Source organism: Chiloscyllium punctatum, chromosome 9, assembly GCF_047496795.1.
Source record: "Chiloscyllium punctatum isolate Juve2018m chromosome 9, sChiPun1.3, whole genome shotgun sequence".
NCBI lineage: Eukaryota > Metazoa > Chordata > Chondrichthyes > Orectolobiformes > Hemiscylliidae > Chiloscyllium > Chiloscyllium punctatum.
This window is the reverse complement of record NC_092747.1, coordinates 28459528-28471768: the sequence shown is the minus strand read 5'-3', so window position 1 is coordinate 28471768 and position 12241 is coordinate 28459528. Positions and strand designations below refer to the sequence as shown.

General features: G+C 43.2%; 1 protein-coding gene across 11 annotated transcripts in view; it reads right to left on the bottom strand.

Annotated features, from left to right (window-relative positions):
- LOC140481236 (F-box-like/WD repeat-containing protein TBL1X) overlaps window positions 1–12241 on the bottom strand; it is a 411567-nt gene that overhangs the window by 14621 nt on the left and 384705 nt on the right. For all 11 annotated transcript variants that reach the window (XM_072577105.1, XM_072577109.1, XM_072577110.1 and 8 more), the window contains 2 exons: window positions 1773–1894; window positions 57–131 (listed from right to left, as the gene is read on the bottom strand). In XM_072577105.1, the coding sequence (XP_072433206.1) occupies window positions 57–131; window positions 1773–1894 (197 nt within the window). The remainder of the gene's footprint in view (window positions 1–56; window positions 132–1772; window positions 1895–12241) is intronic.

The following is a 12241-nucleotide window of genomic DNA, read 5'->3' as shown; positions in this document are numbered from 1 at the left end:
TTGATGGAAGGATATATTACCACAAAGGGATTTGGATCATAATTAGGTTTTCCTACCTTCAGTGTCATGTCATCTGAACAAGATGCGAGCAGCATGCCAGATGGGTCCCATTTGATTGCATTTACTTCATTCTGAAAAGTAAAAACGTGCAAATAAGCTTTGCTGATATAAACAGTAAACAACCTGCCATGTCGGCATTCTCCTGAAGATGGCACTCTGAGATCATGTCATCTGCAAAATCCACTGGACAACCGTATGTACTTTGGCTGCAGCCTAACAATCTTTTGGGGAATATTCCTTGAACTCGTTTTTCACTCTGATGGAATCATTTACCCTATATTTGATTTATTGAGGAATTGTTTGCCTTGTTTAACTTTCCATTTACCCTAGACATTTTTACTTCCTCCCGAGCACTTATTGTACTAGTGAAAATGTATTACTGATTGGCTGGAGTTGTCCAAGATCCTAGACTTCAATTCATGAGAGTGGAATAGTATGATATTAGTGTGTACCGCTGTATTTTTTTTGTTCTGTTTATCACTCCTCACTTCTTTTGTTTATTTTGTTCTATCTTCCTTCTCATTTGCTTTTGGTTTACATCACAGCTTCCAATTTGTACATCCAAGGTTCAAATCCAGCCACAGCAAAAAAATGTCATTAATTGTTAATAGTTCAGAGGACAAAAAACGCAAGCAATATTTGGGAAGAATGGTCAACTAAATGTAAGTGAACCTCATTGTTAACCATGATCTCCCAATACAAGCTTGCAACAACAATGACACCCTCAAGAGGCTTAAGATCCCAGAACTGCCTAATATTCAGATTTACTAGCTTTCCAATAGCAATTTGCTGCAATGCCACAGTAAAATAATAGTTATCAAACTGCACAAGCGCTAGCTTTGAGATTTTAGTCAAAAGTTAGTCACCAAATAGATGCATTCTCTCATGCCAAAACCACAATAGAATGGCAGGCAAGACTGTTCTGCTCACTCTGGGTATATGTTGAGTGCATGGCAGAAAATTGCAGGTTCCCCAATCTATGATTGTATACTTATTAAAATTGGGACATCACAGGCTAGGAATTTATAATTTCGTTATAGGAGTTCCCTGCACCTGTCAGGAGCAGGCACAGCATAAATTGTATTCCGTTTTGAAAAGCAACAAGTTACATTCATCACAGTGTTAGTGGTTGACGGATGGAAAGGGCACAGTCTGTGTCCATTGTCCTGTTAACAACAGCACCATAAGTTTTAACAGCTAAATGATTAAGCTATCATAAATCATAAATATTCAGAAAATGAGGGATGAGAAGGCATCTTAAATCAATTAAACATTATGTATCATTGCTGTCCCTCAAATTTATGTCATAAGACAATCCTTTAGTCTTTCATAAACATCTCTCCCAATGCAAACGCACCAAAAATGCACGAAATTAAACACATATATGAACAATGCACTGATTAGATACAACCTTTTTAAAATTCAGGAAGTTATTTGGTGAGAAAAGTTACTTCCAGATCATGGAAGGATTTTTAACTATAATCATACTTGACATTTTTACTTAATGTCCTATCCCGGGGGTGCACGTCCACATTAACACAAATCTGTTCCAACACATAGCAACCGACAAATTCAGAAATATTCCTTCTGACAGATGCTTTCTGTACAGAATAATCCAATGCCAACAAAGTTCAAGATAGAATATTTTTACAGCTATATAACTTTGGCATTGCATAAAAATGTCCTTCATGTTCACTCAAACTGGAACTTACTGTATGCCCTTGGAATGTTTTGACTGGACGATCACAGCCAAGCCTGCACACGTGAATGCACATGTCTGTGCTGCAGGATGCAAACGTAGTGTTATTCTGCCAATCCACATCTAAGGCAGGAGCTGTGAAAACAGCAATCTACACATAAGCAAGGAAGTCTAAACACAGAAAAACCACACCAAATGTCACAGAACAAAATCAATGTGGTCAGTTTCCAAGTCACTAACTGCACTTAGCATGAGCACTATGAATTGATCTCTTGCCATAGAAACAGCAACCTGTACTTGCATAACGACCTTAACGTAATAAACATCCACAACAGGAGAATAATCGGACAAAAATGGAAGCTCAATCAGAAAAAAAGGAGTGATGGGGGTGTTGGGTGGGTTGCATCTGCTGTCTGACTTTCAGAAAGAAGTTCCTTAGACAAACAAACTAAATCATGGCCAACAATATGCAAAGAGGGTTGCAAAAGAAACCAAAATCTGAGAAATGCAGAGAAATTCTTGGAAATCAATTCTTCATTCTGGGTCCTGCCTAAATTGATGGATTAGCCAGTTGAAAGCTGACATTAGAAGGCCATAGCCAGGATCACTTGGACAATTCTTGAAAATTGGGATAGATTGGAGTAAAGGGATGGATTAGAACAGCAATGGGAAGAAAATATTGTGGAGGAAGAACTCTGGGAGTTGGTTCTCAGCTTCTTATAGTCACAAGAGACAGCAATGATGCGACAGTTTGCTTGAGAGGCTGGGGATATCATTCTTTCCTTCTTCTGGTATGCATGTGATTCTGTAAAATGCACTTACCTGCTACATTGGTTGTTCCATCTTGCTGCCAGGAGTTTTGAGTGCTGGGAAACCTAGCCCCTCAGTACCAAACTTAAAGTAGGCTCCCTACTGCATTTGGAAGTGTGATTTAAATATACAGGTTGTTCTGCGATAATGCACGTTTCATCGATGCGAATTGGCGATAACTCGACTGACTAATTGTGGACGTTGTTTGGATAATGCGAACTATCTACTCAACCGATATAGTGATTTCCTATTAGCAATCCTCCACAGAGCAATTTTCTGCAGCAATTTTCCATAACGTGATTTTCTATAGCATGAGGTTGCAGATGATCACAATTATCACATTATAGCAGAACGACTTGTAATAGTAAAGTGCCCTGCCTCAAGATTGGAATGTAGCTACATTACCTGAGATCAAGTAAATGGCAGCAGTTGTTTATACAGTGGCATTTTGCAATATACACCTTTCTGAAAATCTCCCGCAGTCCTTTGGACCCATTTGTACAGAACAATGTGAACTTGTGTTCCGAAGAAGGATCATTGGACGCAAAACGCTAACTCTGATTTCTCTCTACAGATGCTGGCTGACCTGCTGAGTTTTTTCAGCAATTTCTGTTTTGTTTCTAATTTCCAGCTTAAAAATTATGTTTTCCATTTTCTCTACTGAAAATGCATTATACCTTGGAACCTAGAACAGTAAAGCACAGGACCAAACCGTTTAGTCCACCATGTCTGCATCAACCATGATGCTATTCTAAACTAATCCCATCTGTCTGCACATGGCCCGTTTCCCTCTGTTCCCTGCCTGTTTATGTGTCTGTCTAAATTCCTCTTAAACATTGCTATCGTATATGCTTCTTTCATCAAGAAAGATTACACCTGAAGCGTTGCCTTCTCCATCTCCCAATGCTGCCTGGCTTGCTATGCTTTTCCAACCTCCGGCTTGTCTATCACTCTCCCGGCACCATGTTCCAGGCAACTACCAGCCTCTGTTTAAAAAAAAACTGCCCTCACATATCCTTTAAACTTTCCCCCATTCAACTTAAACCTATGTCCCCTAGCATTAGACATTTCCACTCCAACTAGCTACCCTAGCCATGCCTCTCATAATTTTATATATTTCTATCTGATTGCCCCTCAGCCTTCGTCACTTTGGTGAATGCAATTCAAGTTTGTCCAACCTCTTCTTATAGCTAATACATTCCAACTAAGCAACTTCCTGATAAACCTCTTTTGCACCCACATCAAAGCCTCCACATCTTTCCTAGTGTGGCAACCAAAATTGCACAGAATTCTCCAAATATAGCCTGAAGTATTATAGAGCTGCAACTTTTATACTCAGTGCCCCAACCTTACCACTTTATTCACTTGTGTTGTCACTTTCAGGGAGCAATGGACTTGCACCCTAAGATCCTTCCGTATATCAATGGTTCGAAAGATCCTGCCATTTATTGTATACTTTCCTCTTGCATTCGGCTTCCCAAAATGTTCACATCACACTTGTCTGGATTAAACTTCATCTGTCATTTCCCTGCCAACTTGCAAACTTTCTATATCCTTTGACAACCTTCTTCATTATCCACAACTCCACCGATTTTCATACAGGCCACAAATTCTCTAAGCACACCACCTAAATTTTCACCTGTATCATTTATATACATTGCAAACAGCAGAGGTCCCAGCAGTGATTCGTGTGGAACACTGCTGGTCAGAACTCCAGTAAGAAAAACACCTCTCTCCAACCAATTTTCTATGACCAAAAATATTTTATACTAACTTACCAACTTTTTTCGCAGCAGAGAGCGGCGGGAGCTGGGCGGAAGTTCAGACGGAGCGCAAAGCTGGTCGGGTAGGTAAGTGATTGTTATTAGAGTGGGTGTGTTCTAAACCCCAGGTCCTACAAAGTAGGGTCTCCCTCCCTCCCTCCTCCTCTAACCTTAATTAAGAGTCCACAGAGTTGCCAAAGGAAGAGGGTCTAAGGAAGTTTAGATCGAAGAGTGAGGCTTCAGCTCAGGAATCTTGATAAGGAGGTTGAGTAAAGAGATTACGCCACAGTTGAAGAGGGTGAAGACATGACTGCTCAGCTGGTTCAGTGCGCTACGTGTTTGATGTGGCAAGTCAACGACTCTGGTGTGTCTGGCTCGAATATGTGTGGAAAGTGTGCGCACATTCAGCAATTGACCGAGCATATTGCAGCACTGACGAAAGAACTCGAAGACCTTAGGCTCATCCGAGAGAACGAGATCTTTCTGGACAAGACCTTCAGTGATGTTATTACACCAATCATGCCAGAAGAGAGCAGAAGAGTGCAGATGATGAGGAAGGCAGAGAGGAGACAGGTGCAAGAGACGCCGGGAGAAGTACCTGTCAGGAACAAGTTGAAGCTTTTGGAAACAGTAGAATCTGATGACACTACCAGTTCGCAAGGCGGCCATGTTTGTCAATCAAAAGTTGCCGCAGAAGCAGAGCGGAAGAGTCGGACATCACATAGAGCCGTGGTAATAGGGGACTCCATCGTGAGAGGAACTGACCGGGGTTTTTGTGGCAGCAGACGGGATTTAAGGATGGTGTGTTGCTTTCCTGGTGCTAGAGTGAAAGACATCGCGGACAGAGTGCAGGATATCCTCAAGGACGAGGGTGAAGAGCCCGAGGTGGTGGTACACGTCGGCACAAATGATGTCGGGAAGAAGAGGAGGAACATACTACAGCGAGACTTCGCAGAACTAGGAAGAAGGCTAAAAAGCAGGACGTCCAAGGTGGTTATCTCCAGTTTGCTTCCAGTTCCTCGGGCTAGTGTGGCCAGAAACCGGGAGATAATGGACTTGAACGTGTGGTTGGGGAACTGGTGCAGGAAGCAAGGTTTCAAGTTCTTGGATCACTGGGGTATATTTTATGGTAACCATAAATTCTACAAGAGAGACGGCTTGCACCTTAATAGATCAGGGATCGGCATTCTGGCAAGCAGGTTTTCTGCTGCAACACCGCTACATTTAAACTAAGTAGCGGGGGGGAGGGGACAAGCTGGATGTTTAAAAAGGAAATTGAAGGGGTAGTTAGAACAAGAGAAGTCAAGAAAGACAACTGTATCAAGGAAGCAGAAAACTGGAAAAGGCATCATGCTGTGAAGTTGAGTGAAATAAGGGTTGAGGGGAAGGGTGAGAGCAGTAACAAATTAAAAATTCTATATATGAATGCACGAAGCATTAGACACAAGGTGGATGAGCTTGAGGCTCTTTTGGAAATTGGCAGATACGATATTGTGGGGATAACTGAGACGTGGCTTCATGGGGACAGGGCCTGGGAAATGAATATTCAAGGCTACACGTGCTATCGTAAGGACAGACTGACGGGCAGAGGGGGTGGGGTGGCCTTGTTGGTAAGGGAGGATATTCAGTCCCTTGCGCGGGGGGACCTAGAGTCAGGGGATGTAGAGTCAGTGTGGATAGAGCTTCGAAACACTAAGGGTAAAAAGACCCTCATGGGAGTCATCTACAGGCCCCCAAACAGTAGTCTGGATGTTGGAGGTAAGTTGAATCAGGAGCTGAAATTGGCTTGTCGCAAAGATGTTACTACAGTTGTTATGGGGGATTTTAACATGCAGGTAGACTGGGAGAATCAGGATGGTATCGGGCCTCAAGAAAGAGACTTTGTGGAGTGCCTCAGAGATGGATTTTTAGAGCAGCTGGTGCTGGAGCCGACCAGGGATAAGGCGATTCTGGATCTGGTATTGTGTAACGAACCAGAATTGGTCAGTGACCTCGAAGTGAAGGAGCCATTGGGAAGTAGTGACCATAATACAATAAGCTTCAATCTGCAATTTGAGAGGGAGTGGGTACAATCTGAAGTGACAATATTTCAGTTGAATAAAGGGAAATATGGAGCTATGAGGGAGCAACTGGCCAAAGTTCAATGGTTCAATACCTTAACAGGGAAGACCGTGGAGGAACAATGGCGGATATTTCTGTGTATAATGCAGAAGTTGCAGGATCAGTTCATTCCTAAAAGGAAGAAAGATCCCAGGAGGAGACATGGGCGGCCGTGGCTGACGAGGGAAGTAAAGAAACATATAAGGTTAAAAGAGAAAAAGTATAACTTAGCGAAGATAAGTGGGAAAACGGAGGACTGGGAAGCTTTTAAAGAACAACAGAGGATTAGTAAGAAGGAAATACGCAGAGAAAAAATGAGGTACGAAGGTAAACTGGCCAAGAATATAAAGGAGGATAGTAAAAGCTTTTTTAGGTATGTCCAAGGCAAAAAAATGGTTAGGACAAAAATTGGGCCCTTGAAGACAGAAACAGGGGAATATATTACTGGGAACAAAGAAATGGCAGAGGAATTAAATGGGTACTTCAGATCTGTGTTCACTGGGGAAGACACAAGCAATCTCCCCGAGGTAACAGTGGCTGAAGGACCTGAACTTAAGGGAATTTCTATTTGCCAGGATTTGGTGTTGGAGAGACTGTTAGGTCTGAAGGTTGATAAGTCTCCGGGACCTGATGGCCTGCATCCCAGGGTACTGAAGGAGGTGGCTCGGGAAATCGTGGATTCGCTGGTGATTATTTTCCAGAGTTCAATAGAATCGGGGTCGGTTCCTGAGGATTGGAGGGCGGCAAATGTTGTGCCACTTTTTAAGAAGGGTGGGCGGGAGAAAGCAGGAAATTATAGACCAGTTAGTCTGACCTCAGTGGTGGGAAAGATGCTGGAGTCTATTATAAAGGATGAAATTACGGCACATCTGGATAATAGTAACAGGATAGGACAGAGTCAGCATGGATTTATGAAGGGGAAATCATGCTTGACTAATCTTCTTGAATTTTTTGAGGATGTAACTCGGAAGATGGACGAGGGGGATCCAGTGGATGTACTGTACCTGGACTTTCAGAAAGCTTTTGATAAAGTCCCACACAAGAGGTTAGTGAGTAAAATTAGGGCGCACGGGATTGGGGGCAAAGTACTAGATTGGATAGAGAATTGGTTGGCTAATAGGAAACAAAGGGTAGTGATTAACGGCTCCATTTCGGAATGGCAGGCAGTGACCAGTGGGGTACCGCAGGGATCTGTGCTGGGACCGCAGCTTTTTACAATATATGTAAATGATATAGAAGATGGTATCAGCAATAACATTAGCAAATTTGCTGATGACACAAAGCTAGGTGGTAGGGTGAAATGTGATGAGGATGTTAGGAGATTACAGGGTGACCTGGACAAGTTAGGTGAGTGGGCAGATGCATGGCAGATGCAGTTTAATGTGGATAAATGTCTGGTTATCCACTTTGGTGGCAAGAACAGGAAGGCAGATTACTACCTCAATGGTATCAAATTAGGTAAAGGGGCTGTTCAGAGAGATCTGGGTGTTCTTGTCCACCAGTCAATGAAGGCAAGCATGCAGGTACAGCAGGTCGTGAAGAAGGCTAATAGCATGCTGGCCTTCATAACAAGAGGGATTGAGTATAGAAGCAAAGAGGTGCTTCTGCAGCTGTACAGGGCCTTGGTGAGACCACACCTGGAGTACTGTGTACAGTTCTGGTCTCCAAATTTGAGGAAAGACATTCTGGCTATTGAGGGAGTGCAGCGTAGGTTCACGAGGTCAATTCCTGGAATGGCAGGATTGCCTTACACGGAAAGACTGAAGCGACTGGGCTTGTATACCCTTGAGTTTAGAAGACTGAGAGGGGATCTGATTGAAACGTATAGGATTATGAAAGGACTGGACACTCTGGCAGGAGGGAACATATTTCCGTTGATGGGTGAGTGCCGAACCAGAGGACACAACTTAAAAATACGGGGTAGACCATTTAGGACAGAGATGAGGAGAAACTACTTCACCCAGAGAGTGGTGGCTGTGTGGAATGCTCTGCCCCAGAGGGCAGTGGAGGCCCAGTCTCTGGATTCATTTAAGAAAGAATTGGATAGAGCTCTTAAAGATAGTGGAGTCAAGGGGTATGGAGATAAGGCTGGAACAGGATACTGATTAGGAATGATCAGCCATGATCATATTGAATGGCGGTGCAGGCTCGAAGGGCAGAATGGCCTACTCCTGCATCTATTGTCTATTGTCTATTGACTGAGGATCCCATGTAAGTTAATCTTTTGGACCAGCCTTGGAGTATTATCGAATGCTTTTGTAAAGTCCATCGATGCCCTAGCTAGCTTCGCTTACTTCCCTTAATGTCATGGGATAGATCCTGTCAGGCCTTATTGAATTTAATGTTTTTCAAGATCCGATCCAACACCTCTTTCTTCTTAATAGACCATATAGCAATACAGCACAGTACATGCCCTTTGCTCCTTGATGTTACGCCTACCTGGGAAGCCAATCTGAAGCCCATCTAACCTACACCATTCCGTTATCATCGATATATTTATCCAATGACTGTTTAAATGCCCGTAAAGTTGGTGAGTCTACCACTGTTGCAGGCAGGGCATTCCACGCCCTTACTACTTTCTGAGTTAAGAACCTACCTCTGACATCTGTCCCATATCCATCACCCCTCAGTTAAAGCTATGGCCCCTTGTGCTAGCCATCAGCATCCAAGGAAAAAGACTCTCACTGTCCATCCTATCTAATTCTCTGATCATTTCGTACGTCTCTATTAAGTCAACTCTTAACTTCTCTCTAACGAAAACAGCCGCAAGTCCCTTAGCTTTTCCTCATAAAACCTTCTATCCATACCAGGCAACATACTGGTAAATCTCCTCTGCACCCTTTCCAATGCTTCCACGTCCTTCCTATAATGTGGCAACCAGAACTGTAAGCAGTACTCCAATTGCAGCCGTACCAGAGTTCTGTACAGCTGCAACATGACCTCATGGTTCCGAAACTCAATCCCTCTACGGTTAAAAGGTAACACACCTTAAGCCTTCTTAACAATCCTACCAACCTGGGTGGCAACTTTCAGGGATCTATGCACATGGACACAGATCTCTCTACTCCTCCACACTACCAAGAATCTTACCATTAGCCCAGCACTCTGTATCCATTACTTCTTCCATTGTGCATTACCTCACACTTTTCCACATTAAACTCCATTTCCCACCTCTCAGCCCAACTCTGCAGCTTGTCTATGTCCCTCTGTAATCTGCAACATTCTTCCACACTGTCCACAACTTCACCGACTTTAGTGTCATCTGCAAATTTACTAACCCATCCTTCTACGCCCTTATCCAGGTTATTTATAAAAATGACAAACAGTGTGGCCGCAAAACATATCCTTGCAGTAATAACTAAATTTCCAGGATGAACATTTCCCATCAATCATCACCCCCTGTCTTCTTTCACTGAGCAAATTTCTGATCCAAACTGCAAAATCACTCTCAATCCCATGCTTCCGTATTTTCTGCAATAGCCTACCGTTGGGAACCGTATCAAATGCTTTACTGAAATCCATATACACCATATCAACCACTTTACCATCATCCACTGTTTGATCCCCTTCTCAAAGAACTCAATAAGGTTTGTGAGGCACGACCTACCCTTCACAAAACTGCACTGACTATCCCTAATCAAATTATTATTTTCTGGATGATTATAAATCCTATCTGTTATAATCCTTTCTAACATTTTACCCACAACCGAAGTAAGGCTCACTGGTCTATTATTACCAGAGTTGTCTTTATACCCCTTCTTGGATAAGGGGAAAATATCCTCCAGTCTTCTGGCACTATTCCTGTTGACAGTGACAACATAAAGCTCAAAGTCAAAGGCTCTGCAATCTCCTACCTAGCTTCCCAGGGAACTATAGGATAAATCCAGTCCAGGGGACTTATCTATTTTCACACTTACCAGAAGTGGTAACACCTCCTCCTTACGAACCTCAATCCAATCTAGTCTAATAGCCTGTATCTCAGTATTTTCCTCAACAACAGTGTCTTTTTCCTGTGTGAATACTGACAAAAATATTCATTTAGTGCCTCTCTATCTCTTTGGACTCCACTCACAACTTCTCATTACTGTCCTTGACAGGCCTTAATCTTACTCTAGTCATTCTTTTATTCCTGACGTAGCTACAGAAAGCTTTAGGGTTTTCCTTGATCCTACCTACCAAAGACTTCTCATGTCCCCTCCTGGCTCCTCTTAGCTTTCTCTTTAGGCCCTTCCTGGTTAACTTATAACACTCAAGCACCCTAACTGAGCCTTCATGACTCATCTTTAGATAAGCCTCCTTCTTCCTCTTGACTAGAGATTCAACTTTTTTAGTAAACTACGATTCCCTCACTCGACCCCTTCCTCCCTGCCTGACAGGTACATACTTATCAATGACACGCAGTAGCTGTTACTTGAACAAGCTCCATATTTCAATTGTGTCCATCCCCTGAAGTTTCTTTTCCCATCATATACATCCTATATCTTGGCTAATTGCAACTTAATTGCCTTTACCCCAGCTATAACTCTTGCCCTGCGGTATATACCTATGCCTTTCCATCACTAAAGTAAACATAACCGAATTGTAGTCACTATCACCAAAGTGCTTACCTAACTCCAAATCTAACGCCTGGCCCGGTTCATTACCGACTCCAATGTGGCATTGCCCCTTGACGGCCTATCTACACATTGGACAAAAACTGACTCATCTAATGCACTCAAACTATAGCGTTTCCAGTCAATATTAGGAAAGTTGAAGACACCAATAATAACTACCCTATTACTTTCATCTTTACTCAGAATCATCTTTGCAATCCTCTCCTCTACATCTTTGGAACGTTTCGGAGGCCTATAGAAAACTCCCTACAGGGCAACCTCTCCTTTCCTCTTTGTAACCTCAGCTCATACTACCTCAGTAGATGAGGCCTCATCAAATGTCCTTTCTGCCACCTTAATACTGTCCTTGACTAACACCACCTTCCCCTGTTCCTATTGAAACATCTAAACCCTGGAACCTCATTCCTGTCCCTGATGTATCCATATTTCCGAAATGGCCAGAACATTGAAGTCCCAGGTACCAACCCATGCTGCGAATTCACCCACCTTATTCCAGATGCTCCTGGTGTTGAAGTAGTCACACTTCAAAACACCTTCCTGCCTGCTGGTATATGATCTCGCTACTCTCAACCTCCTGTATATTTGAGCTACAATTCAGGTTCCCATACCCCTCCTTAATTCGTTTAAACTCTCTCAAAGAGTATTAACAAACCTCCCCCAAGGAAATTAGTACCCTTCTGGTTCAGGTATAGACCATCCTGTTTGTAGAGGTTCCACCTACCCCAGAATGAGCCCCAATTTTCCAGGTATCTGAAACCCCTCCCTCCTGCACCATCCCTGTAGTCTTGTGTTCAACTGTTCTCTCTTCCTATTCCTTGCCTCGCGAGCACGTGACACGGGTAAAAAAACCAGAGATAACAACTCTGTTTCTTCTAGCTCTAAGCTTCCCCCCAGCTCCTTGAATTTCTGCTTTACATCCCATCTCTTTTGCTACTTGAGTCATTGGTGCCTTTGTGGACCACGGCTTGGGGCTGCTCCCCCTCCTCCTTAAGGATCCTGAAAATATGATCCAAGACATCACGGACCCTGGCACCTTGGAGACAATACACCAACCGCGGGTCTCCCTTGTTCCCACAGAATCTCCTATCTGCCCCCCTAGCTATGGAGTTCCCAATGACTAATGCTCTACTGCTCTCCCCCTTTCCCTTCTAAGCATCAGGGACAGACTCTGTGCCAGAGATCTGTACACCATGGCT